This window comes from Ruditapes philippinarum, unplaced genomic scaffold (genome assembly GCF_026571515.1).
Source record: "Ruditapes philippinarum isolate M1 unplaced genomic scaffold, ASM2657151v2 ctg1882_1_1_1_1, whole genome shotgun sequence".
Taxonomy (NCBI): Eukaryota; Metazoa; Mollusca; class Bivalvia; order Venerida; family Veneridae; genus Ruditapes; species Ruditapes philippinarum.
Window position 1 is genome coordinate 231,014 of NW_026865725.1, and position 25,112 is coordinate 256,125.

General features: G+C 32.6%; 1 protein-coding gene across 1 annotated transcript; it reads right to left on the reverse strand.

Moving 5' to 3' along the window:
* Positions 1 to 10,643: 10,643 nt before the first annotated feature.
* LOC132730106 (cation-dependent mannose-6-phosphate receptor-like) lies at positions 10,644 to 22,196 on the reverse strand. Its single transcript, XM_060715960.1, has 6 exons — positions 22,019 to 22,196; positions 17,323 to 17,486; positions 16,709 to 16,818; positions 13,802 to 13,941; positions 11,628 to 11,754; positions 10,644 to 11,267 (listed from the first exon to the last, which is right to left on the reverse strand). Exons 1-6 carry the CDS (start codon positions 22,165 to 22,167, stop codon positions 11,142 to 11,144), a joined length of 816 nt encoding a protein of 271 aa, XP_060571943.1. The 5' UTR covers positions 22,168 to 22,196; the 3' UTR covers positions 10,644 to 11,141.
* Between the last annotated feature and the right edge of the window lie 2,916 nt (positions 22,197 to 25,112).

Genomic DNA, 25,112 nt, shown 5'->3' on the forward strand with positions numbered 1-25,112 from the left:
TTTGTAAACAGTTTGGAAAGGTTTACTTAAGTTTTTAAACACGTATAAACCTGAAAAACCCCTTTGAAAATAAATTACTTTTTTGTACATTTTTTTATTATTCGGCAACAAAAATTTGAAAACGGGGCTTTTTATTTGCCCAAAAAACATCCGGAAAATTTCTTTTTTTTTTTTTTTTCCCCCCTTTGTTTTTTTTTGGCTTTTCTTCGATATTACGTTTAGAAAATTTTTTCCTTGCTGCCTTTTCCTTTTTTTCCTTTGTACTTCGACGTTATAAGACAATAAATTGAAAGACAGCAAAGTGTTCGGAATGATAATACTATACATGTATTTTGTAAACTATGGAAAGCCATTATAGAATAAATCATATTCATGATATTTTTTTTAATTTATGCCACATATAAACATTTGAGCTTTGTTTATTTCAGGTATGACTAGTACTCTGTATGTGTTGGTAGTGTTTGTAGCAGTCTGGAGACAGATACTAAATCTATAGAGAAACGAGAAACCCATTCCGGAAACTACATTATGGCTAAATAAACATTACTTATATATTCTTCATCATTATTTAAACATATTTAAACTTTAAAAAAAAAAGAAAAAAAAACCAAACATTATTTCAGGTCATATTTGGAACTATCACTCATCTATAGTACTAACATAAATGTGTGCTTAATATGCTGGTTACGAAATGAAATATTTTATATATTTTCTCCAATTTCTTGGTTTCTTCTAACATTTTATAGCACATATCCATTAAATCGTTGCAATTTCTGCCAGTATTTATCATTCTTTTAACAATACATTTACATAGTTTCCTGATTTGTATAAGTTCCAGAATAAATATTTGTTAAAATAAGTAATTGCTTCCCTTGCATAAGCATGTATTGACTTTGACCAGAAGAAAAAACAACAACAGACCATCATCAGTATCATCAGTGCTTGGCAGTAAGGAAAGGGACACAACTCTGTAAAAACTTGACTCAGTATTATGAGATCTTTGTCCATTATCTAAAATAAATACAGAGAACAAAAGTGTGAAATTTCAACCTATTTCCTTCAGTTGTTTAAAACAAAGTAGGACAGCGACACGGACATCGGCACTGGGGCGAGCAATTGCAACTTTTTTGCCCTTTCCGTCAGTATAGATAATAGCTGAGGGCGTTCCGTACAATACATCCTATTCCTCGAATAGCTGAGCAAAACTCGAGGCACTGTTGCAACAAATTATGTAATATTAAACAAATTTGGTAATTTTATTTCCAAAATTTGCATATTTTCTTCTTCATTTTTGCAAGTTCGTTGCAATGGCATGAAAAAAACATCAACCTACAAAAAGCTTATAATTCTTTGAAAAACTCATTTAAATAATGAAAGTTGTAAAAACCTATTGTAACAAAGCGTTATTGAACACATTATCTATTACATGCCAATTCCTCACGGGAAACATGGGCTTCTCATTTGCATTTATCACAGCCTTTTTAAATAGAAAGTTAGGGAGACCCTGGTTTACTTAAATGTCTATTATGCATACATAAACTACTTCATTAGAAAGTAAAAACATGTTTTTTATAACGGTTAAATTATGATTTCAGAAAATGTTACATTAGCGATTATATATTAGCAAGAAATGTGAAAGAATTTGTCATAAAAGAAGCCATATGTAAACAAAGTAGTATAATTTCGACTTTCATACACAATTCTTATTCACTAGCAGTACTGTTTGTCAAAACGCAACACATGGAATAGATGGTTAAGGTAATTGACCAATGCGTAACCTTTTGGTTACTATAAAAGTACACCAAAACTAAAAAAAAACTTTTGAGAAATAAAAATGAAAGAATTTCTGAGGCATAATGAGCCTTTAAACTTATTTTTAATTTAGCATGGTTGTAATACAATACGTAAGAATGCACTATCTAATTAAGTCATAGAGGCTTTTATAAATGATAAACTCACGAAACTTCAACGGACGAGACAAATTATCACATTATCTCAATCAAGACAAATTTCATTTCATTGGTTCATGAGCGCATTTGAGGTAAAAGAAATAAGGTTATTTTAACCACTCTTGAATCAAAACTCCAATTCTCCTGTCATAGGAGGAAACATGTAAATGGTCACAGTAGAGCTCAAACCTATCACCCCTTCCAGTCAGGCAGACACATGGCCACATCAGAGACGTCTATGTATTAGTAGTATACCTCCCTAGCCATCTGCCATTCATTATACACTGTAGCTATATTTTCTTTTTATCAAAGGGACATTATGCTCATTTTTTTCATTATCAAGTTGAGCTTAATTTCAAAAGAATGACAATTAAAATGATGAAAAATGGTTTTTGGGAAAATGGTTAGGATAAAATATAAATCTGCCTAAATGTATGAGCCGCGCCATGACAAAACTAACGTAATGCGTTTGCAACCAGCATGGATCCAGACCAGCCTGCGCATCCGCGCAGTCTGATCAGGATCCATGTTGTTCGCTTACAAACTATAACAAGTAGAGAAACTGATAGCGAACAACATGGATCCTGATCAGACTGCGCGGATGCACAGGCTGGTCTAGATACATGCTGGTCGCAAACACATTACGTTGGTTCTGTCATGACGCGACTCATATAAAGAGTGGACAGTCTTTTTTTATAATTTGAACAACTTTCGCATGCGAGTTATTTATCCTTCACATGAATAAAATGAAAGGAATTATGTCAAAATGTTTATATACCATGATATACTACATTCGTTACTTCTTTATTAGTCATACTTTCTACCTACATGTAATTACTTGCTTTTAATTGGGGGGAAAAAAAAACAACAAAAAAACAAAGACACTTAACATTATAATCATAAAATTTATTTCCCTTTAAATCACAAATAGCAACAGAAAGAAATAAAATTTGAAAAGAAGAATTTAGGACACATTCTATCATTCACACAAGTTTACAATATATATCATCTATAAGAATAAATTATAATAAATATACAACTATAATTTCTGATTACATGTCTAATGGAATGGAAAAACAAGAGGGCCATGATGGTCACTCACCTGTATATAGGCCCCTAAGGTAGGGCCAATTTTAACCCAAGGGCTTTTATTTGAACAATTTTGGTAGACATCCATTAGAAGATTTTTCATGATAAATATCTAAGCTTTAGGGCTTTGGGGATTTTAAAAGAAGATTTTTTTAAGTTTTTACTATACGCATATATGGAAAAACAATAATCCCCCCTCCGGGCCAATTTGAACCCAGGGATTTTATTTTAACAAGCTTGGTAAACACTCATTAGAAGATATCTAATGATTGGTATCTAAACTAGCTTTTTGGGTTTTTAAAAAAAAATTACTATACACATTGTGAAAATCAATGACCCCCGGGATGGGGCCAATTTTAACCCCAGGGCTCTTATTTATAGACACTCATTAGAAGATGTTTCATGCTAAATATTTTAGCTCTAGCTCTGGATTGTTAAAAGAAGATTTTTTAACTTTTTACTACATACATAAGGGAAAAACAATGTCCCCCCCGCCCCTTGGCGGGGCCAATTTTGACCCTAGGGCTTTTATTTGAAAACACTTGGTAGACACTCAATAGAAGATGTTTCATGCTTAATATCTAAGCTCTAGCTATTTTGGGTTTTTTAAAAGAGGATTTTTTAAGTTTTCATTACATACATATAGGGGAAATAATGACCCCCTTGGACAGGGCCAATTTTGACGGTAGGGCTTTTATTTGAATAAACTTGGTAGACAATCACTAGAAGGTGCTTCATGCTATACTATATATCTAAGCTCTAACTATTTGGGGTTTTTAAAAGAATTTTTTTTTAAGTTTTTACTGTATAAAAATAAGGAAAATCAATAACACCACAAGGTGGGACCTATTCTGACCCAAAGGCTATTATTTGAACAAACTTGGTAGACTCCGACTAGATGATGTTTCATGCCAAATATAAAAGCTCTAGCTATTAAGATTTTTTTAAAGAAGATTTTTTTAATTTTTTCTTTCGATTGCGATGGAAACCAAAGTTCGGCATGGAATTAAATTCTTTGAACAATTTCTAAAATTCACTACCAAAGGAACATTCCTGTGAAGTTTAAAAGAACTTGGCTTTGCTGTGTATGAGGAGATGTCATTTAAAGTAAAAGTTTACGAACAGACGGACGACCAACCGACGCCGGATGAAAAGCGATCACAAAAGCTCACCATGTCACTTTGTGACAGGTGAGCTAAAATGTCCCCAAACAGAAAGGATAAATATTTAGCTAATATATACAACAGAGCTAAGAATTATAACCTGTTTCATATTTAAGAATTTAAATATTCACATGTGCCAAAAAACATAGCAGAAAAATTCAAATTGGTTTATTTTCAAATATTTTCAACATCTTGGTCTCAAGCAAATTTAAACTACCTAATACTGTACAACCTAAAAATCAACAATTTGGACTACCTGGCAATGGTAAATATGCACAAATTTCTACTTTTCAGTTCTGTTAAATCTAAAAGGATTGATACTTAATGTGAACATTTATTTTCACTAAGGAAAACCTACTTCCATTCTTAAATTTCAATTCCTCCCGAAAATTTCTGACTTTACAGTAGATTATGTACTTAAAATTCCATCAATTGAATCTTAAATGATTTATTCTTAACAAACAATGAGTTCTTAAAATGTTCTATCAAACCCCACAACTTATATATCATTCATTTAAGTGATTCTATCATACTATATAACTAAATTGTTTATATTTTGCAACCAGTCTCTTGGCCTTGAATTCTTCCATGCAATAAATATGACTTGAGCAAAATGACTTTACAAGAGCTGTCAGTAGGACAGAATGATCAACTATTCTCAGTGCTTGGATAATGTAAAATTTTGTAGTTTAAAACAAAGGCCATAATTCTGTCAAAACTTCAAGTCAGAGTTACAGGACTTGGACATTGACTTCCTATTCTGCTTGAAGTTTCAAGCCATTCCCTTCAGTAGATTTGGAGATACCAACTTGCATACAAAAACTTAACCTGCCAAAGTGTGACGCCATATCCTGGGTTAGTACAATAGCTTTCTCTATTCTTCAAATAATCCGAGCTAAAAATCATATAATAAATGATTTACTTTTTTAAGATGGTTATAACTTCTTTTCAACCAATACCCATCCACCAATACAAACAGAGCTCCCAACATTTGAAAAGCTACATGCACATAAAGCACTATTAGTAATTGCACAGTTATTATCGTATTCCGGTTTTAAAACCACCGTTTCCAATCTACTCTAAGATTTAAAAAAATTAACAGGTCATATAACCAAGTTAGTACGAGCTGGAAATTTAATAAAACCCCAGCCAGGAGTACTGAATTATATACTGGTATGTATTACACTGCATTCATGCTTTCTTTGATTCAACCTAAGCCTCATGGTGGAATCTAAATCTACCCATGCGACCAGTGCAGACCGAAGTCAGCCAGAACACCCATACTTACTGATCATGGTCTGCACTGTTTTCTCATCAGACAGTACATAATTTGAAAATTTTCTCTGCCAACAAGCATTCAAAACAGCAAAAATAAATATGTTCACTATGTATAAAGAAAATGTCAGATTTAAATCTTTGAGAAGCCCTTTATATCAAAATTAGAAAATGAAGACCTGGCAAGCAAAATAATATGATACAGATATGCATTATACAAGTTTAACAAAATATTTTGGAATGATTAAACATATTCAATCAATCAGTGATTTCTTTTCAAATTTAATGACGTAATACCCATACATACTTACAAACATGTATTCTTTCTAAAAAATTATACACGACCCATGCACTTTGAGTCTTATAATGCCTCCTCTACCAATATACAGTGTATATCTTATTTGTTTAAAAAATTTAAAAACATTAATAATGCTCTTAACTGTCTATATCATGATTGAAACTTTTATAATGATTTTCATACATATTTTGCTAAAAACTTTTCAATCACACATGCTAATATGGAAAAAAATTATGACTTAGTACTTAATTCTGCCCATGGACACATAATAAGAAATACATAAAGGGAAGTAATCAAAACAAGAAACATAATTAACATAATTATCTCCCTTATATATATACAATATATAAATGCCCTGATTAAAGCTATGTACATGCATGCTGACCTTGCTCTATATGTGTGGCACAGACAAGTCTCTATTACTACCATGAGTACTACAAAGTTAAAGGGAGACCACTGACTTTTTTTTTAGATTTATGTGTTTGGACCAACACTTGTGTGCAGAATTTCAAATCATTTACTCAGTCTATTTTTCCAAAACTTTCATTTAAAATTTAAAAAAACAGACCCCAAAGGTAAAAGTGTGAAATGCTTTTAACTCAAATCGGGCTAAGAATCACACAAACAAGAGCTGTCAAAGGAGACAGCGAAGCTCGACTTATAAAATACTGGACGCAGTAAGGAGGACAAATTTATGAAAGATTAAATCAATTATGTATAATTATGTATTAAGTTATAGTAAAAAAATAACATTTGTTAAAATAAATTCCAAGATCAAGGGAAATAATTCTAGAAATAGTCATGCTAGAGTTATGGACCTTGTCACACAAAATTTGTGTAATGATAAGAAATATATATTTGAAGTTTGAAGTAGATACCTTAAAAAGTAAAGAAGTTATTATATTTCTTAAAGAAAATCCTAAGTTCAAAGAGAGATAAATGTGTAAATATTGCTTCAAGAGTTATGAACATTGTCACATTAAATGTAATTGATGATAAGGAATAAGTATTTGAAGTTTGAGGTAGATACCTTTAAAAATAAAAAAATATTATAAAAAATAACATTTTTCTAGTAAAAAAATCTAAGTTTATGGGGAGATAATTCTTGCAATATTGGTGCTAGAGTTATGAACCTTGTCACATAAGATGTGGATGATGATAACGTAAATATATTTGAAGTATGAAGTTGATCCCTTTAGAAATAAATAAGTAACAGTAAAAAATAATATTTTGTATGGAAAATTCTAAGTTCAAAGGGAGATAAATCTGAAAATATTGGTGATAGAGTTATGAACCTTGTCACATAAGATGGGGATGATGATAACGTAAATATATTTGAAGTATGAGGTTGATCCCTTAAGAAATTAAGAAGAAACAGTAAGAAATAGTATTTTTTGAGGAAAATTCTAAGTTCAAGGGGAGATAAATCTGAAAATATTGGTGCTAGAGTTATGAACCTTGTCACATAAGATGGGGATGATGATAAGGTACATATATTTGAAGTATGAGGTTGATCCCTTAAGAAATAATGAAGTTACAGTAAAAAATAGTATTTTTTAAGGAAAATTCTAAGTTCAAGGGGAGATAAATCTGAAAATATTGGTGCTAGAGTTATGAACCTTGTCACATAAGATGTGGTTGATGATAAGGAACATATATTTGAAGTTTGAAGTTGATACCTTAAGAAATGACAAAGTTATAATGAAAAATATTTTACTGCACCAAAACTTTAATCTAAAATCTGGACGCGGACGCGGACGCCGACGCCGACGCCGGGGCGAGTAGGACAGCTCTCCATATACTTCGTATAGTCGAGCTAAAAATGATTTTCAGTTTAATTCTCAGTACATTTTTTTTCCCTTTTAAGTGGCCAAGTTAATTTCTGAAAGAATTTCAAAGTTTACATTTAAATTTCTGGAACTCTGAAAGAGTTCATTTTAATCAACAGTACATGATTTCTTATATAAGAAGCTTAATGGACATAATGTTAATATATCTAAACAGAAAAAAAATGAGTATTTATTTTACAATAGTAGACTACACAAATTAATTTTTCATACAATAAGTTGTCATTTATGCCTTTTTACAAACAAAATTGTTTGATACAACAGAAATCTCAAATTCAAACATCAGTAATAGATGTTGTTCGGAACTCGGCAAATATCGGTTTTTCCTAGCTTTAATCCGTAGGTAGAAACAAACTTTTACCATTATAGGTTCATGGTGCACTACCCGTCACTCACAATATATTTGTCAACCTGTTGCACGTATTTTCAAAGCTATAACTGTAAAAGTTTGTTTGTACCTACTGTACAGATTGGTTAGCTAGGAAAAACTCAAATATTCTTAATTCCAGAGTAAGTCTATTATAGTCAAACAGGTACATTGTATTTTAGAAGTAGACTTTTGCAGCCAATACACTTATAGTTTTTTACACTTTAAAGCAAACCTGAATTGACAAAAATTTCTATATATATTTGTTTAAAAAAAAAAATTAAACAAGAATATCCTCTACATAAAAGGTGATCTCAGCAAAAAATCTAAGTGCAAATGAAAAAAAAGAAATGCATAAAGAATAGTCTCCCTTTTGGTCACTATGTAAACAGTCTAAAAAAAACCCCTATAAAACCACCATTAAACTTAAACCTGTTTTCAGAGCCCAGTAAAGCTTAGTTAAATAATAACTATGCACAAAGAAAAGAAATAGTGAGTTAAAACTTTAAAGGGAATCTATTGCCTACTGAAATAGTGAGTAAGAAATACAATATTCCTTACAAGTTTCAGATATTAATAAATAAGTATCCAAAGTTGCAGGGGATTTAATCCTTACAAGTTTCAGATATAAACAAACAAGTTTTCAAAGTTTCAAACAATGTGTTGAATTTTACAATCAAATGATTATGTCATGGAATATACAGTTAACAAAATAGTGTCATAGACATCTCCCAACCAAAAATGATGAAAAATGGCAAAAAATGCCAACTGGAGCTTATTAGAAAATTTTTTAAAAACCGCATAATAGTATAAATCCTTTACAAAGCATAGTATAGGACACCATTTTTGAATGAAATTGGTATGATATCAGGACTTCCATTAGTGAAAATTTGGAAATCCTGTTTTTGACATTCAAAATATAATGCTTTTCCTTCTTTACCTATATAATAAGACTTCCAATGTCAGACACTTTCAGTCTCTCACTTCCAAATTTTGAAACCTAATGGATGCCCTGTGATATCAGCTTTAGAAGTGTCATGTATGACATCATTTTCCATGTATGATCTTATGGCGCAATATTTTTTGTGATTCGTAATATACAAGAATCATTATACTGAAGTTTTCCGAAACAACACTAATCTACAAAATAAGCATTCATTCAATAAAAAAATCTCCTTATGTTTTCTAAAAACAGAAATCATTTATTCAATAAAAAATCTCATTATGTTCTCTAAAAACAGAAATAATGCCGGACATTTATGAATATTCATTTCAAAAATTTGCTGGAATAAAAGTTATTTTCCTTGTCATAAAAGTTTTTTAACATGCATTTAATGATTCCTATATAACCATTCAAATTTTTCAAACAAATAACAATGGCATTTTCAATTACCCCAAGCACCCCTCCCCACTACCCACTTTCCAACCCCTTATAGCAGTTCAAAATTCCATATTGTTACAAAATATGCCATAAATTATGCCAACTCCCCACCCTTCAAAATTTTCTGACATCAAATATTTAATATTATGTAAAAGTCACAGCTCTATTCAATATTTTCAGATATGACAAATGCCTAAAATTTCTGACTAAAATTGTTTTGGTGAAACACTCAGTGAATTGCTTAGAATCAAACAAAGTAAATCATTTATGGGCATAGTCTCCAGGATTTATTCTATCATTTACAATCTAATATCAGAGAAGTATGGAATGCCAGACTATTCATTATTTTTATCATTGAAATTTGCATTGTCCCTGATTCTGTATATGGCATACCTTCTTGGTCACAGACAGCTTAATTCATTCAATTTCACACAACAATTCAAAATGCTTAACAAGACAATATTACATATAAACATCATGATAAAATGTAACATAGAGCAAAAAGGCAAAAACAGTAATGAAGGAATGTATTATTTTCATCTGTGTTTGTTGTATCACTGACTGCCTCAGAAACATGTTTCACAATACAACTCTCTTCTCATCAACGTTTATTTTTTCGAAGGAGTTTGGTTTTACAATGTACTTTTCATCAACACTTTAAAAGTCATATGGCGACTTTTCAGCATTGCTGGTGGAGGAAAACTTCTGGTGCCCCTCTGTGCATTATTTCAGACAAGAACAATGTTAACCCCTATCATTACATGAATCAATTAACCTACCTTACTAATTTTAATTTCATTTTACAACAAATGTTGTTTTTTTTCACATGCTTTTTACAACCCAGTCCATTATTCCACTATTTTTGTATCAAAAATGTTTGCAAAATTTTACATGGAAACATAACAGTGCACTCTTAATATTTTTTCCTGAAATTTGTACATGTTTATGTAACAGACCCTATAACAAGTAAAGAAACTGCTAGCGAACAGCATGGATTCTGATCAGACTGCGCAGATGCGCAGGCTGGTCTGGATCCATGCTGGTCGCAAACGCATTACGTTGGTTTAGTCATGACGCGGCTCAAATAAAGTATCAGTCACTTAAAACATAAAGGAGGCAATAACTCTTGTTTTCAAACATTTGTGACTTCATTCTTAGACAATAATTATAAGTACAACCTCTGCAGACTAACACTAAGTGAGACAACAACTTTTTTTAATGCTGATGGGTGTTGCTCTTGTGATGCTTATTTATCAACAAACACTTCTTTGGGATTGGGAAAAATTTGCTGGTAAGAATTGATGCTAATGTTTTAACCCTTTAACTTCTGGATGCAAAAGTGATAAGCCTTTGCCAGGTCAGTCAGTATATAAGTGCAGTCTGACCAGGCTCTATACTGTTACGTGATTTGATTTTCAATTTTTATCTTTATATTGCCATAATTGATAACGAACAGTTGCAAATATGGATGTTTGACTAGTCCATTTCTGAAATGTTGTAGATAAACACATGGTAAAGGGTCAAAGAGATTTTAGCTCTACAGAAGGCCATTTTGCAGAGGCTACACTGTACATTATAACTATATTTGGAATGGTATAAAAAAAAACCATCATATTTTGTATGTGTTCAATTACAATTACTTATTATCTTTATCAACCAGCCACTGAGCACATTTTGAGTTCAATAATGTATCTATGTATCTATCTTTTCTTTGTTCAATCACATGCTAAATATTACACAAAAAAACACTGACACTTTATATTGGTGACACGTTACATTGGTAGTAAATGTTCATCAGTTGGCGCAGTATCATTCTCGCCAAGCTGATCATCACCGATTCCTTTATAAGTCCTCGGTTGTCTGGATTTCCGAGATCTACATACTAAATCACAGCCATCCTGGAAAAAAAAAGAATTAAAGCTGTATTATGACTAACAGACCTCAACATTAATTTCAATGACTTGATCAAGAAACAGATTCTTAAATCAAAGCTTTTTTATGTGACACGGTTGAGTAACTTTGTTGTTGGGTTGGTAAGGATTTGAGCCTCATTGGCGATGTAAAAATCATTTGGCGACTTTCAAGCTTTATCGTTGGAAGAGAGCCTCAGGTGCCCCTCTGTATAGGAGGGCCTCAGGTGTATAAATTTCGGCCAGTATAAATTTTAATTTTCCCAAATATATGATAAATGATCTTGTCCAAATGGAAAATACCAGTAACTGATAACAAAACACCCTAAAGTATATCTGTATACATACTGCTTGAAGATTCCCAAAGTCTTCCCAGAAACTCAAGTTTGGTATCTGCTCTAAACCCTTTGCTTGCAAGATAAATCTGTTATACAAACAGCCTGCCAGTAAGTACACGGCTACAACACTAAAAAACCTGAAAATAATTATTTAAAAGCATATGGTTTAATAAACATACAGTGATACTTTTACTAATTTTTCTTTAGGTAAAACCAATGCATTTTCTTTTCAGGGTGGGGGGAGGTGGTGTGAAGAAGGGTTTAAGTTACATCAACATTGCATTATAAAGGTCATATGGTGACAGCTTTACCTGAGGAGGAACCTCAGGTGTCATTCTGTGCATTATTTCAGGCATGATCAAGCAGGCACCTGGGTAGAACCATCTTTGTTTTGTAAGCTACAGTGTAGCTGTAGAGCTTCTTCACACAGTAGCTGGTGTGATCAATACATGTCGTTTAAAATGGAAAATTATCACCAGTAATCATAAGAGTTGGGAAAAAATTAACAAATCTTTTCAAACATACTTTTTCAAGTTTGGTTTCAGATGTTAATACACATTTAAAAATCGTGATTTTTTCAAAAGCCATAAATTCAACTTTCTTTCTCAATTCCTTACATGAAAAATTTAAATTTCCCTATGATTAAGATTCTTTCCAAATGCAAATATCAGAATGAAGATTACAATCAAAAAAGGCCTTGCCTATACATGTACTAAGTATATGTTTTATAGGTAACAAGAAATGTTTAGACATGAAACGATAATATGTATGTATTAAAGGGACTCCACTGAGTTTATTTGACATGATGAGACTTAAAATATTTTACGATTTACAAGATTTATGAACAATTTGATGAAAGTCTGGACAAATAACCTGTGTGCAAAATTCTAGACCGTTCGCTAATTATGTTTTTCCAAATAAATTATTACGTCTGTGAAAAATTGCTCCGAGTAAAAAGCATTTAAATGTTTTTTTAAATCTAATCTGGCCAAGAAAACTTTCAATAATTAACATGAGTACCATAGTGAGGGCTATATCTCAATAGTTGCTTTAAGGCTCATATCCCAATATGACTAACCTGTTAGTGTATACATGTTTTATTTTAGTTTGTGTTGGAAGCTATATGCTTATTGAAACACTTTCAAATCCGTTCCTGGAACCAACCAGTACTAAGCAAAGATTATAAATATAAAGTTTCTTCTTCACGGATACAACATCTTGCCCCTCACAAACCAGTTGATACAGTACAGATAAAGAGGAATATGCTAATTCCTGCGAGTAACCAGTAATTACAAAAAGCGTGACTCCGAGTGGATTATAAATTTGCACATACTGTAGATATGTCATTCCATCATATATAGTAGATGATCTTACATGGATATACTGAGTTTATTTAATAAGTTGAGTACAAGTTATCATATACAAGGCTGGGCCGAAAAGTATGAACAATGATTTAAGTTTATACAGAATTTATTTCAGTTTCATTGCATTGAAAGTTATTGCTTATAAACACATTCAGGAATCCATTCATGGAAGTAACCAGTACTGAAAAATGTGTGTAAAAATTCTTGTTCCAGGAAACAAAAGTCTGCCGCCACACAAACAATAATTCATGACCACACTTAACTGATTTCAGCTGCTGAAATAAGTTTTAAAAATAGGCAGCCCTAAAAACAAATATGGACTCCCAAAATCTCAATCATGGGGGTCAAAGGGCCTGCAGCCTGAAATTCCTAGGAAAAGCCCTGCTTTGGTATGATTTTGACCAAGATACCATCGTACTTACAAAATTAATCTACATTTGTACTGATTTAAGACAACTGTGTGTAGCTTTTATATGCTTGAGACCCATTTATAGAGGATATTTAATAAGTGTAGGTTCAAAATTTTTTTTAGAACAAGTTAAATATTATTTCATTCAACAAGTTTAATAAATTCAGTAATGAATCATACACTAATATAATATTCTATTTATCCAAAAATAAAAACTGTTTTAAGTGCAAAAGAATCATTTTTCATTGATGCACCTATAGTGTAATACTAACATTTAACGCATCATTACACTGTGTTTGTATAACGTTATTGACATCAAGTCGAATCATATGTACTGCCTTGCAAAATCATTTTTTAGGACTCGCAGCATCTGCACAGGTATACAATCAAATTAAATACATTTGTACTTACACTATTAACAAAACTGAGCCCACACTTAACCCAACCGTGATGAAAGGCTGTTTCTTACACACGACTGCCGTGTTGATTTCAAACAGATAGTAACAGCTTTCTGTTTTATTGTTCTCCTCACCTAACACTCTCGCTATCTCCTGTAAAATGAAAAATGAAAAAAAACCCACTATTTTTTAGCTTTCATGGCCTTGACTTTAACATGGAGTTAAATATAGATGGAGAAGAAACTGTGACACCACATAGTTAAATACAGTATCGGTGGAATTGTGTTTGCACAAGTTATCATGTGTCGCGGGATTTTGCGAGATTTGATGTATCCTGGGTAAACGTAACCAATATGCCGCCATATTGAATTCCCTGAGGTACATCAACAAGAAAGTCGAAGCATTTTATACTTATATAAGAAGCAATAGTTATTTATTCTAAAACTACAACATACACTTTTCCACACAAATATTTCTCAGGTGAAAATCCTTGTTGGCAATGTAAACAATAATTCACGGACATCGCCAAAGTTTTAATGAAAGCACAAAAATCGAAGACTAGCCGGAAAACCTGATTATCACCGAAGTGTGCAGAGGATTGTGGGTCTGAATCTGACTATGGTATACTTTCGGAGCTTCCTATCCGTTGTATATAATATATATGTGACTTTAATAACAAGAATATCTGTAGCTTATTTTCATAGACAACAAAATAAATACAGGTCAGGGTGTTCACAAGCCATGAAATCTTGAGGGTCATTTTGATTAAGTTTTACCAACTAAAAGGTGAAAGTCCCATGATTTAAACAAAATTTGACCCTTCAGTTAAAATCAGGCCTATTGGAAATTTGAAGGGTCAAAGAGTCATTTCAAGGATCACTCTGATTTCAATTTTTAAACAAGATTGCATTTGAGAAAAATGCTATGCCACCGCATGGTTCAAATTTCATAGCTGTACATCAAAGGACAAGAAAGTAGGTCACATCATCAAAATCTAGGTCAAAGTTCAATTTTACAACTAAAACTGTGCACACTGTCAAAATGTCATTGCTGTACATCAAAGGACAAGAAAGTAGGTCACTGTCCCCCTGGGCAAGGCATAATTTTGACCCAAGGGTTTAATAACAATCTTCAAACAGGTCCACCAAACAATATTTCAAGTCAAATATCTAAGCTATAGCTTTCTCCCATTCAGAAAACATTTGTTTTATTTTCTGTTTTTACTACGTGTACATAATGAGAATCACTGCCCCTCGGCAGGGCCAATTTTTGACATTTGAACAACTCTGGTAGAGGACCTATAGATGATATTATATATCAAACATCAAAGCTCTATGCCTTGAACCTTCAGACAAAATTTTTTTTTTTTCACTATATGTACATAATGAAAATCAATGACCCCCGGGGCGGAACCAATTTTGACCCCAGGGCTATAATTTGAACAATCTTGCTAGAGGTTCACTACACAATGTTTCATGCAAAATATCTTAATTTTATCCTTTGTAAATTTAGAGAAGATGATTTTTTAAGTTTTAACTATATACATATAAAATAAACCTATGGCTCCCAGGGGCGGGGCTAATTTTGACACAAGAGGCAAAATTTGAACAACTTTGGTAGAGTACCTTTAGATGATATTATTTAACAAATATTAAAGCTATAAGCCTTGTACCTTCAGACAATAAGACTTTTTTATTTTTTACTATATGTATATATTGAAATCAATGACCCCCAAAGCGGGGCAATTTTGACCCCAGGGCTATAATTTGAACAATCTTGCTAGAGGTTTACAACACAATGTTTCATGCAAAATATCTAACCTCTAGCATTTGTCAATTGCTAGAAGAATTTTTTGTAAGTTTTTACTATATACATATAAGGAAAACCAATGACCCCTGGGGCGGGGCCGATTTTGACCCCAGGGCTATAATTTGAACAGTCTGGGTAGAGGTCTACCAGACAATGCCTTATGCAAAATATCTAAGCTCTAGGCCTTTTGGGTCTTTACAAGAAGGTGTTTTAAGTTTTTACTATATGTACATACAGTATAGCGAAAATCAATGACCCCGGGGCGGGGCCGATTTTGACCCAAGAGCTATAATTTGAACAATCTTGGTAAGGGTCTACCAGATGATGCCTTATGCAAAATATCTAAGCTCTAGGCCTTTTGGGTTTTTACAAGAAGGTATTTTAAGTTTTTACTATATGTACATAGTGAAAATCAATGACCCCCGGGGCGGGGCCAATTTTGACCCCAGGGCTATAATTTGAACGATCTTGGTAGAGGTCTACCAGACAATGCCTTATGCAAAATATCTAAGCTCTAGGCCTTTTGGGTTTTTACAAGAAGGTATTTTAAGTTTTTACTATATGTACATAGTGAAAATCAATGACCCCCGGGGCAGGGCCAATTTTGACCCCAGGGCTATAATTTGAACAATCTTGGTAAAGGTCTACCAGACAATGCCTTATGCAAAATATCTAAGCTCTAGGCCTTTAGAGTCTTTACAAGAAGATTTTTTAAATTTATTCTTATAATTCTGCATGGAATGAAATTCTTTGAACAACTTTGGAAGCTCTTCACCCAAGGAACAATCCTGCCAAGTTTGGTTGAAATTGGTTTTTCACAAGAAGATTTTTTAAGTTCACTATATAATCTATATAACACACACACACACAAACACAGGTGAATCGCTATATGCCACCGCATCGCAGATGCTGCGGTGGCATAAAAACATAATAGAACAATTGTTAAATGCAATTTTTGTTGATCAAATGCCTTCAATTATTGGAACTCACTATGACACCATATGTAGACTTGATGTCTGTAAAAATTATATTTGTATCCCAGAATTTAACTAGTTTTTCAACAGATGCATCAATTCTGGGAGAGAAAAAAAACAAGAAAAGTTTAACTTACATCGGGTGCCGACTGATCGCATATAAACATGATTCTTGCACGCCTATTTTCACCCTTACAATGCGAACCGTAAGGGTCACCATTGTTATATTCAAGCAACACCCAATCAGCTGAAAGTTATAAAAAACAGCTAATATCAAACATTGTATAATCTCTTTTCTTGTGTTATCCAACTGCCCCGCAGCCCATTCTGCTCTAAAACCAAGCTTTTTTTTCCTTATATACATTTATTTACTTCAGGTACTTAAACAGAGGTATTCCCAGTGCCTTAACATCATGTTTTTCTCCCATTGAGAACAGAAGCATAAAATTTCAAGTGGTCAATCTATATATCAATGTTGTTTATTTCTTTGAATCCCTCTTTGACACAAAATATGTTATGAACACTGTACAGGTAAGGAATGAAAATAGTTAAAAGATATTCAGTTCACTCATTTGTCTTCCCACAAACCAGCTTTCATAGTTACCAATTTCTCGGCATGCAACCAGCTACATGTACTAAATCCCGCCCAAAAAACCCACTTAATTTCTGAATCAATTTTGAGCGATAAATTACAATTAGGCTCATTGCCATGAATCAACTGTCACAATTCTGCAAAATCTTGATGACTTACGTCCCGACATGATGTCGGCATTCGAAATTCTCCCGACAACTTTTGTTGCCTTATCTGTTTTGTTGATTTGTAAGACACCAACATCCTTGCCCGAATCTGTAGAATCTATTGCTTGAGTACATATACCAATATCATATATATAATAATCATCGGAGGCTTCAAATCTATAAATAGAAACATATTTTCATTTTATTAAAGTGAACTAGTCTACAATGAATAAGCACATACTCCATACTGGTAAGTATTTGTCATTTTCACTCTTGGTCCAATAATCCTTTAAAGATTACTTAATCAAAATTCAAAAGTCATGTATTTATACTGTGCTCCTCTTAGTTCATGGTACTTACTGCTTTGAAACCAGAAAGAAAACAACAAATAAATCTTAATATGGTACAAAAATTGTCATAAGCTATAACCAGGCTGGTGAAAATGCCCTATCGGGCTTATGACATAACAAGAGCTGTCGGTAGGACAGCAATACTCGACTATTCTTAGTGCTTGATAGTAAAAAAAATGCTTGATACAATTACCTCCTCCTGTTTACAGGTTGGGGTAATGATGGTGAACAAGTGTGCAAAGTTTCAAAGCCATATGTCAATGGACTTTGAAAATATTTGAACTATTACAAAAACTTTAACGTAAATTCTAAGTCGAAAAAGGGGCATAATTCTGTCAAAATGCTTGATACAGTTACCTCCTCCTGTTTACAGGTTGGGGTCATGATGGTGAACAAGTGTTCAAAGTTTCAAAGCCATATGTCAATGGACTTTGAAAATATTTGAACTATTACAAAAACTTTAACATAAGTGGTTACGCCGACGCAGACGCCGACGCTCGGGTGACTACAATAGCTCTACTTATTCTTATCGAATAGTCGAGCTAAAAAATCATATTTCTAGAAAAATAATAAATATATTTCTTTTAAACTTTGTTTGTTTATTGAGAGTAATATTTGACATAAACTGAAAGAAAAATATTTGGCTACTGTCACTTCAGTGAGAATTATTTCCCTTTTTTCATGTTTTCATAACACATAATTTTTGAAGTCCTTAAAAATTATGTTACATATGCAAAGTGTAAAGCAAAAAAGGTTAAATAACTTCTTTATGCTCTTATTCATTGCGCCAACACCTGTCAGCATACATTGCATTCAGTTTTCAGAGAAAACTTCCAAACATAATGTTCAGTGTCAAAGCATTGTCAAAATATAAATGCCAAAAACAGAATATTTAATCCAAATATATAGAATAAAGGTACTGGCACAATAAACTAGAGCAAAATGAATTTGTTGGACACATTTCTAGTAAGAATTTTTAATTACAACATAATTTTTATGAACTTCAAATATTTTGTTTCCAGAAAATGGGGAAAAAGGGAAATAATTCTAAGACAATGAAAGATAACCAAAATATTTTTATTTTGATTTGTATCATACATTGTATGTAAACTCTTAATAAACAAAACAAGTGAGAGTGAAACATATTTTTAGAAATATGATATTTTATGTTTAAGCCCGATCAGGCATTTTCACCAGCCTGATAACATTAAGGTATTTTCTGCTGTATGGCACAAGAAAACAACAATATATTCAGTCAAAGTCAAATTTATTTTAATGGACCAAACATAGACCATATGTCGGCCATTTTGAAAACAGTATGTCATCATTTAAATCGCGGTATTGGTGTTACATTTCAGTTTTTTCATGTTTCAATTAAAATCAGGGTTCCCACTCTTAGATATTTTGAAAATTTAAGGACTTTTCCAGGACTTATCAAGGACCATTTTTTATTTTAAGGACTTTTTAGAAGATTAAATTTCAAGCAATTTGATTTTTTTTTGTCCTATAAATATGTTCATGGCAATGTTTAGAACAACATTTAATAACACCAATATAATACATGTAGTTCATGACATAAATCTAACTCTATCTAAGAAATACATTAAGTGTCTAAAAATAATGAAACTTTGTGACAGCAACTGTTTTTGCAGGTTGTCTGCAATTTTCATGTAATTTTGCTGTTTTTAATGCTTCCAAGAGGTCACTTTTTTACCAGATATTCATAGTACTTTAATAAGTAACCTGACATTTGACCTCTGTCCACTAAGGCTTCATAGAATGGCAAAAGCATGTCACACTGAACGGTATATAAAAACTGCCTGCAGGTGTTTCTACATTCAAAATTTCACAACTTTCATTATTAAATGTTGTATTCTGCTTTAGCCAGTGCCACAGGGGGTGCACTTTCCAGTACCATATATGAACTAAATCAAACCCTAGTCTACAATATTTTCAATTTTGCTGTTTTGGATGTTATTTAGAGATTCTTATTTGTATTTCAATGACAAATCTTTTGATTTGATCTTACAAAATATGGCAGCAGCACGAAATACCCAAATATACCCAAACACAATTATAGCAATATTCATTTTGGTTTGTATACTAATAGATTTTAATGAGAAAATGATATTTACAAAATAATATGACTTAGCCAGCTATAACTGTCATTCATTCCATTGAAATTGGCAGTTCAGATGTTGTAAGAAAAAAAATTGTGACATTAATGATTTGCTTAAATCTAACTGGTTCATTAATGAATACTCCAATAGGCAAATGTACTTGCAAGATATGATAATATTTGTTGTCTATATTTAAATTTGTAGGATATAATTTTGTTGAAATTTCATACAAGCTCATTATCATTTGTTTTGTTTTTCTATTTAATAGCTTTAATGGAGTATACTGTATTTGAGCATATTTTGGTTCAAATATGTATATTTGGGTATGTTTGATTACATCTAAGTGAAAGTGTATATTGTATTCATGATTAAAACAGCACTTTTTTTAGTATTACACATTTATTTTTAGTATATTTTGGCTATCTTTGGGTATTTAATGCGACCCAAATATGGTGTCGCCAATTGGCTGTGCTCTGCCTTGACAATAAATAGTTCATGTATGTAATACTATTGTAACGTATTGTTAAAATAAACTTTATTTTATATTGATTTACCTTTGGCTTTTAGCATGGTTGTGAGCAATTAGGATAAAAAAATTGCCCAAGGAAACAACCAGACCTGTGAGCTTTCATCTTTTTCATGTGCTTTGAGCATGGGCCAATCATTGAATCAAGCAAACTTGAGGTCGATTTTTGACTGTCTTATCAGATTTTCCAAACAAAACAGCCATTATAAGTAACCAGAAAATAAATGTTAAATCTCATAAATGTCAACCTTGGCCTCCAAAAACACTTGTAAATCGAAAAATCATCAACATTCAAGATGTGGAAGTCAATATACTGTGCTAAGACCGCCATTTTGGTTGTTTGATTTACCTCCCCTTTTCCAGACTAATTCCCGTACCTTCCCGGCCTTTTTTATGTATCAACACTAATTCCCGGACTTTTCAGACCGGGAGCTCCTGTTTTCAATTTCACAGACATTTCCCGTTTTCCCGGACAGCGTGGGAACCCTGTAAAATTTTCACATGTTATTTTGCTTGATTTCAAATATTAAAATTATCCTTACTTTGTAACTCAAAAATTTATTTTTTTCAACCAACGAGAACATTTAGAAAATGATGACTGTTTCAGACATATCATATGCACAGATTTAATGGAAAAGAGTCAACTCCGCCCTATACCAACTTGGCACGGGTATTTTTGTGTAAATAAAAGATGTTGTTGATTAATACATGTACTAGTATATCCTCATTTTGTCTCGTTCTGCCTCTTCACTTGTTTGTATTATAATTTTGTAACAATAAATGTAATATAAAGCACTGTTTGCTCTTTGTTATATTTATAAACTCTTGCTGTCTCCACCAATTGACAGTCCCTTTATGAACTACATAAAAAACTGAGGTTAATCGAGTAAAAACAAGAGTTGTTTTCCTTAGTTTCTCTTCGCTTGCAAAAGAATGCAAATTTAGCCGTGTTTAAATTGCTAGTTTGGGGCAATTAAAATTTTGAATGTCCGATTTTGTATATTTCAACACATTGTTTGACACTGAAGGTATTTAAAATTACGGTTAAACCTACCACGAGTCAGAAATACAGTGAGATACTCAATCAGTTATCTTTACGATAAGAAAAGCCTGTCTGCTGCAAGTTCTGAAACTGCCAATCCGTGCATTATAAATAATTACAATAAATAGTGATAACACAAACCTAAATATTAATAATTGAAAAGTGGGCTGAGTTGACCCGAGCCAAGTTGGAATAGGGCCGAGCTGACTCGGGGGCCGAGTACGTTTTAGGGCCGAGCTGACCCAGATTCAGATTTAATGGACTATTATTGCATTTTTCTAGAAATTTGTAAAATGTTGTTCTGTTTAACGTAAAAATCTAGAGCTTTATAATATTTTGCACAAAAACTTTATAGTATAGGTGTATGAACAAAATATGTCAATTCTAACCAATTTTAAAACTGGTCATTACCGTGAAATAAATGATGATGCGGAATTACTGATGTTGAGTATATCATATGTCAAAATACTATTAAAAATATTGTTAAAATACCTTCTTTCTTTCTTTTTTTTTACAATCTATTTGAAATATTCTATTCTAATATAACTTTATGAATATATACACTAATTTCTTTCTTTAATATTTCTGTAAACATACCCCTATTTAATGTAAACCATGGAAAAAATCATGTTAATTTTAAATATCCGAATACTATTCCACTTTATACATACCGTTTTCCTCGAAGCAATTCAATTTGTCCTTCTCCCTTTTTCTCTGACGTACTAAGATGTCTCATAAATCTACATTTCTGGTTATCATTGCTGGCAACCAGCACTGCAAAAGAGATCAAACAGAGAAAAATTGAAAAAAATCGTAACATTTTGGTTCCGTGTTGTTTTACGGTTTATCATGTGATTTTACTTCCGTAAAATTTACTGTAGGTTAACACACACTAAATATTCACTTGGTCCAATTTTGTGTATGGTCATTGGTCAATATATCGATCTGAGCCAGTGATTTTTTTACAAACTCATCAGTGTGGGTCCTAGGACTCGCTGGGCTATAAATCTATGAGTCCCAAAATTTAGCAGAAAAATCCAAGTATGAAGGCTTAATATTGCTTTAGTGATATGAAAGGTATATTAACAATGGAATGAAGAAAAAATGAATTTGATTTCTACATTAATTACAATGCTTCTGATACTGAAACTATTCAAAACTGTCAAATAGTTTAATAAGTTTATTTCCATTAGTTTGAGATTAATCAAAAGTTATTACCAAATTCCTGTAAGACAGGACTCCCAACTCAGAAAAAGTATGCATCCAAAAGATGCACATTTTTTGAAACTTTGCATCCACAGCAAATTTAATGAGTCCTGGACTCAGGATGCAGAGGTAAAAAAATCACTGTGAGCAAGAACATATCTCAGAATCTAGCTTTGGCACATCAACATATTTTGAGCATGGATAATAGATGCCCGTTTTTCTAAGTCAACATATACTCAACATCACTAATTCCGCGTCATCACTTATTTCACGGTAGTGGCATAAAAATTGGTCAGAATTGACATATTTTATTCATACACCTAAACAACAAAGTTTTTGTGCAAAATATTTTAAATCTCTAGATTTTTTTTATGTAACAAAGAACAACATTTTACAAATTTCTGCAAAAAGCAACAATAGGCCATTAAATTAGTGCGTATGTCTGAAATAATCATCACTTTTTATGCTTTTGTTTGTTAAAAAAATAAATTTTGAGTTACAAAGTACGGATAATTTAAATATTTAAAATCAAGCAAAATAGCATGTAGAAATTTTAACTGAAACATGATGACATACTTTTTTCAAACAGGCCGACATAATTATGGTCTACATTTGGTTCATTAAAATTGACTTTGACTGATTATATTGTTGTTTACTTGTGCCACACAGCAGAAAATACCTATATGTTATAGCTTATAACAATTTTTTTGTACCATAAGTTTCAGTTGTTGTTATCTTTCTTGGTTCAACGCGTTAAGTACTGTGAACTAAGAGGAGCACAGTAGCTATATATAATATGAAATTAGGCAAAGCCTATGAACGGGGAAGTCGTTAAAAAATTCCTTTCATTCTTTCCGTTTTAAAATTGTCATTCGGTATTACAGCACCGCTTCCGTTTTCACTCGGAACACTCGACGTTTATTATTTATCCGAAAAGTTGAGATTTGTTCCGTTATCGGAATACCCCGCCTTTTATCATTGAGTTACATTGTAAATGGCGGCGCCCGACTAGAACTGACACTGAAAATTTCATTGATAGGTATAGAATTCTATATATTTTTTAATTGTTTCTATTTGATTTTCATTTAAATATACACATGTAGTCTATAGCCGGGCAAGCCAAAGCCCGGACCCGCTTCGCGGGCCCGGTCTTTGACTTCCCCGTATTAGATAAAGATATTTCATCGAACGACATATGAGCCGCGTCACGACAAAACCAACATAAAGGGTTTGCGACCAGCATGGATCCAGACCTGCCTGCGCATCCGCGCAGTCTGATCAGGATACATACTGTTCGCTTACAAACCCTATAACACGTAGAGAAAATGATAGCGAACAGCATGGATCCTGATCAGACTGCGCGGATGCGCAGGCTGGTCTGGATCCATGCTGGTCGCAAACCCATTATGTTGGTTTTGTCGTGAAGCGGCTCATATAAAGATATGCAAGCCAGACCTAAATGTAAATATAACAACCCAAGGTACACAATGTCTTTTTAGCTTGCTATTTATATCATTTAGCGTTATAATTAAACAGCCAAAAAAGAGAGAACGTATCCATGGATAAATTAATGAACTCATTGAATACAATTAGATTTACTGTCAAGAATTGTTCGACTGGAGTGCTCAAGTTTGAACCTCCCTTCTTAAGGGTCGTGGGTGTGGGGGATTCGCAGTACTCCCAGACAAAAAAAAAAGAAGAAAAAAAAGAGAAAGTAACTGTTATCACGGGGGAGGAAGTGTAACATGAAGAATGGAGTTCTTATGATAACTTGTTCAGGAGTTATTGTGATAAATGTCACGGAGTTCGTCGGAAAAAATTTGTATATACTACAAAATCACTCGTCAAAAATGGTTATTTTCATCGTTCAAAAATGAGTTGTAGGTGCTTAATTAAACATTAATGATTAAGCTTGTCTTACATCTTGTATTATGTGTCAAAACTAATTCACAGGCCATTTTTCATCGCTTCTTGCTTCAAATCTGGTAGTTTTGAGTAAAATTTCCAAATTACTTGCCAGTTCACAAGTTTTGACCAGTTTATTTCTGGTCTCCATCTTTGCCATACATAATTACCTAATTATAATGCAAAATTGCAAACCCCCGGCTTACAGATTTATACCCGATTTTTCAAATGTCCCGGAGTTCTGGTGATATCTCTGAAGATGTCACAGAGTTCTTATGATAACTTTTGTTATTACCAGTGTGTTTCTAAACAGTGTGCGCTAAATCACGGCATGTTTTGGCGTTTATTATCATTTAATAAGATTGTAAATCATTATGAAATGCAGTACGATCATCCTTTGCACAAAAAAATGTGGATAAAACGTTGGTCCTAAGTGTCTGTGTGATAGGCTATCATCTACAGTAAAAGTTGAACCAGCGGCCACTGATATTCAATAGTATAATAGCTTAAACCACGAAACAAAAATGTCTCAAGACGTACACGTTGTTCTCAGTTTCACATGTTTTAAGCAACCACCTTTCTTAAGCAGACAATATATAGGCATGTTTCCTTTAGTTTAATAATATTTCATTGTATAAATATACACACAATATA

Coding starts and splice junctions, on each gene's coding strand:
- LOC132730106 (XM_060715960.1), bottom strand. CDS start 22,167: ATGTTACGATTTTTTTCAATTTTTCTCTGTTTGATCTCTTTTGCAGTG. Junction 11,755..13,801: donor GGCTCAGTTTTGTTAATAGT/GTAAGTACAAAT, acceptor AATTATTTTCAG/GTTTTTTAGTGTTGTAGCCG. Junction 11,268..11,627: donor ACTTTGGGAATCTTCAAGCA/GTATGTATACAG, acceptor TTTTTTTTCCAG/GATGGCTGTGATTTAGTATG.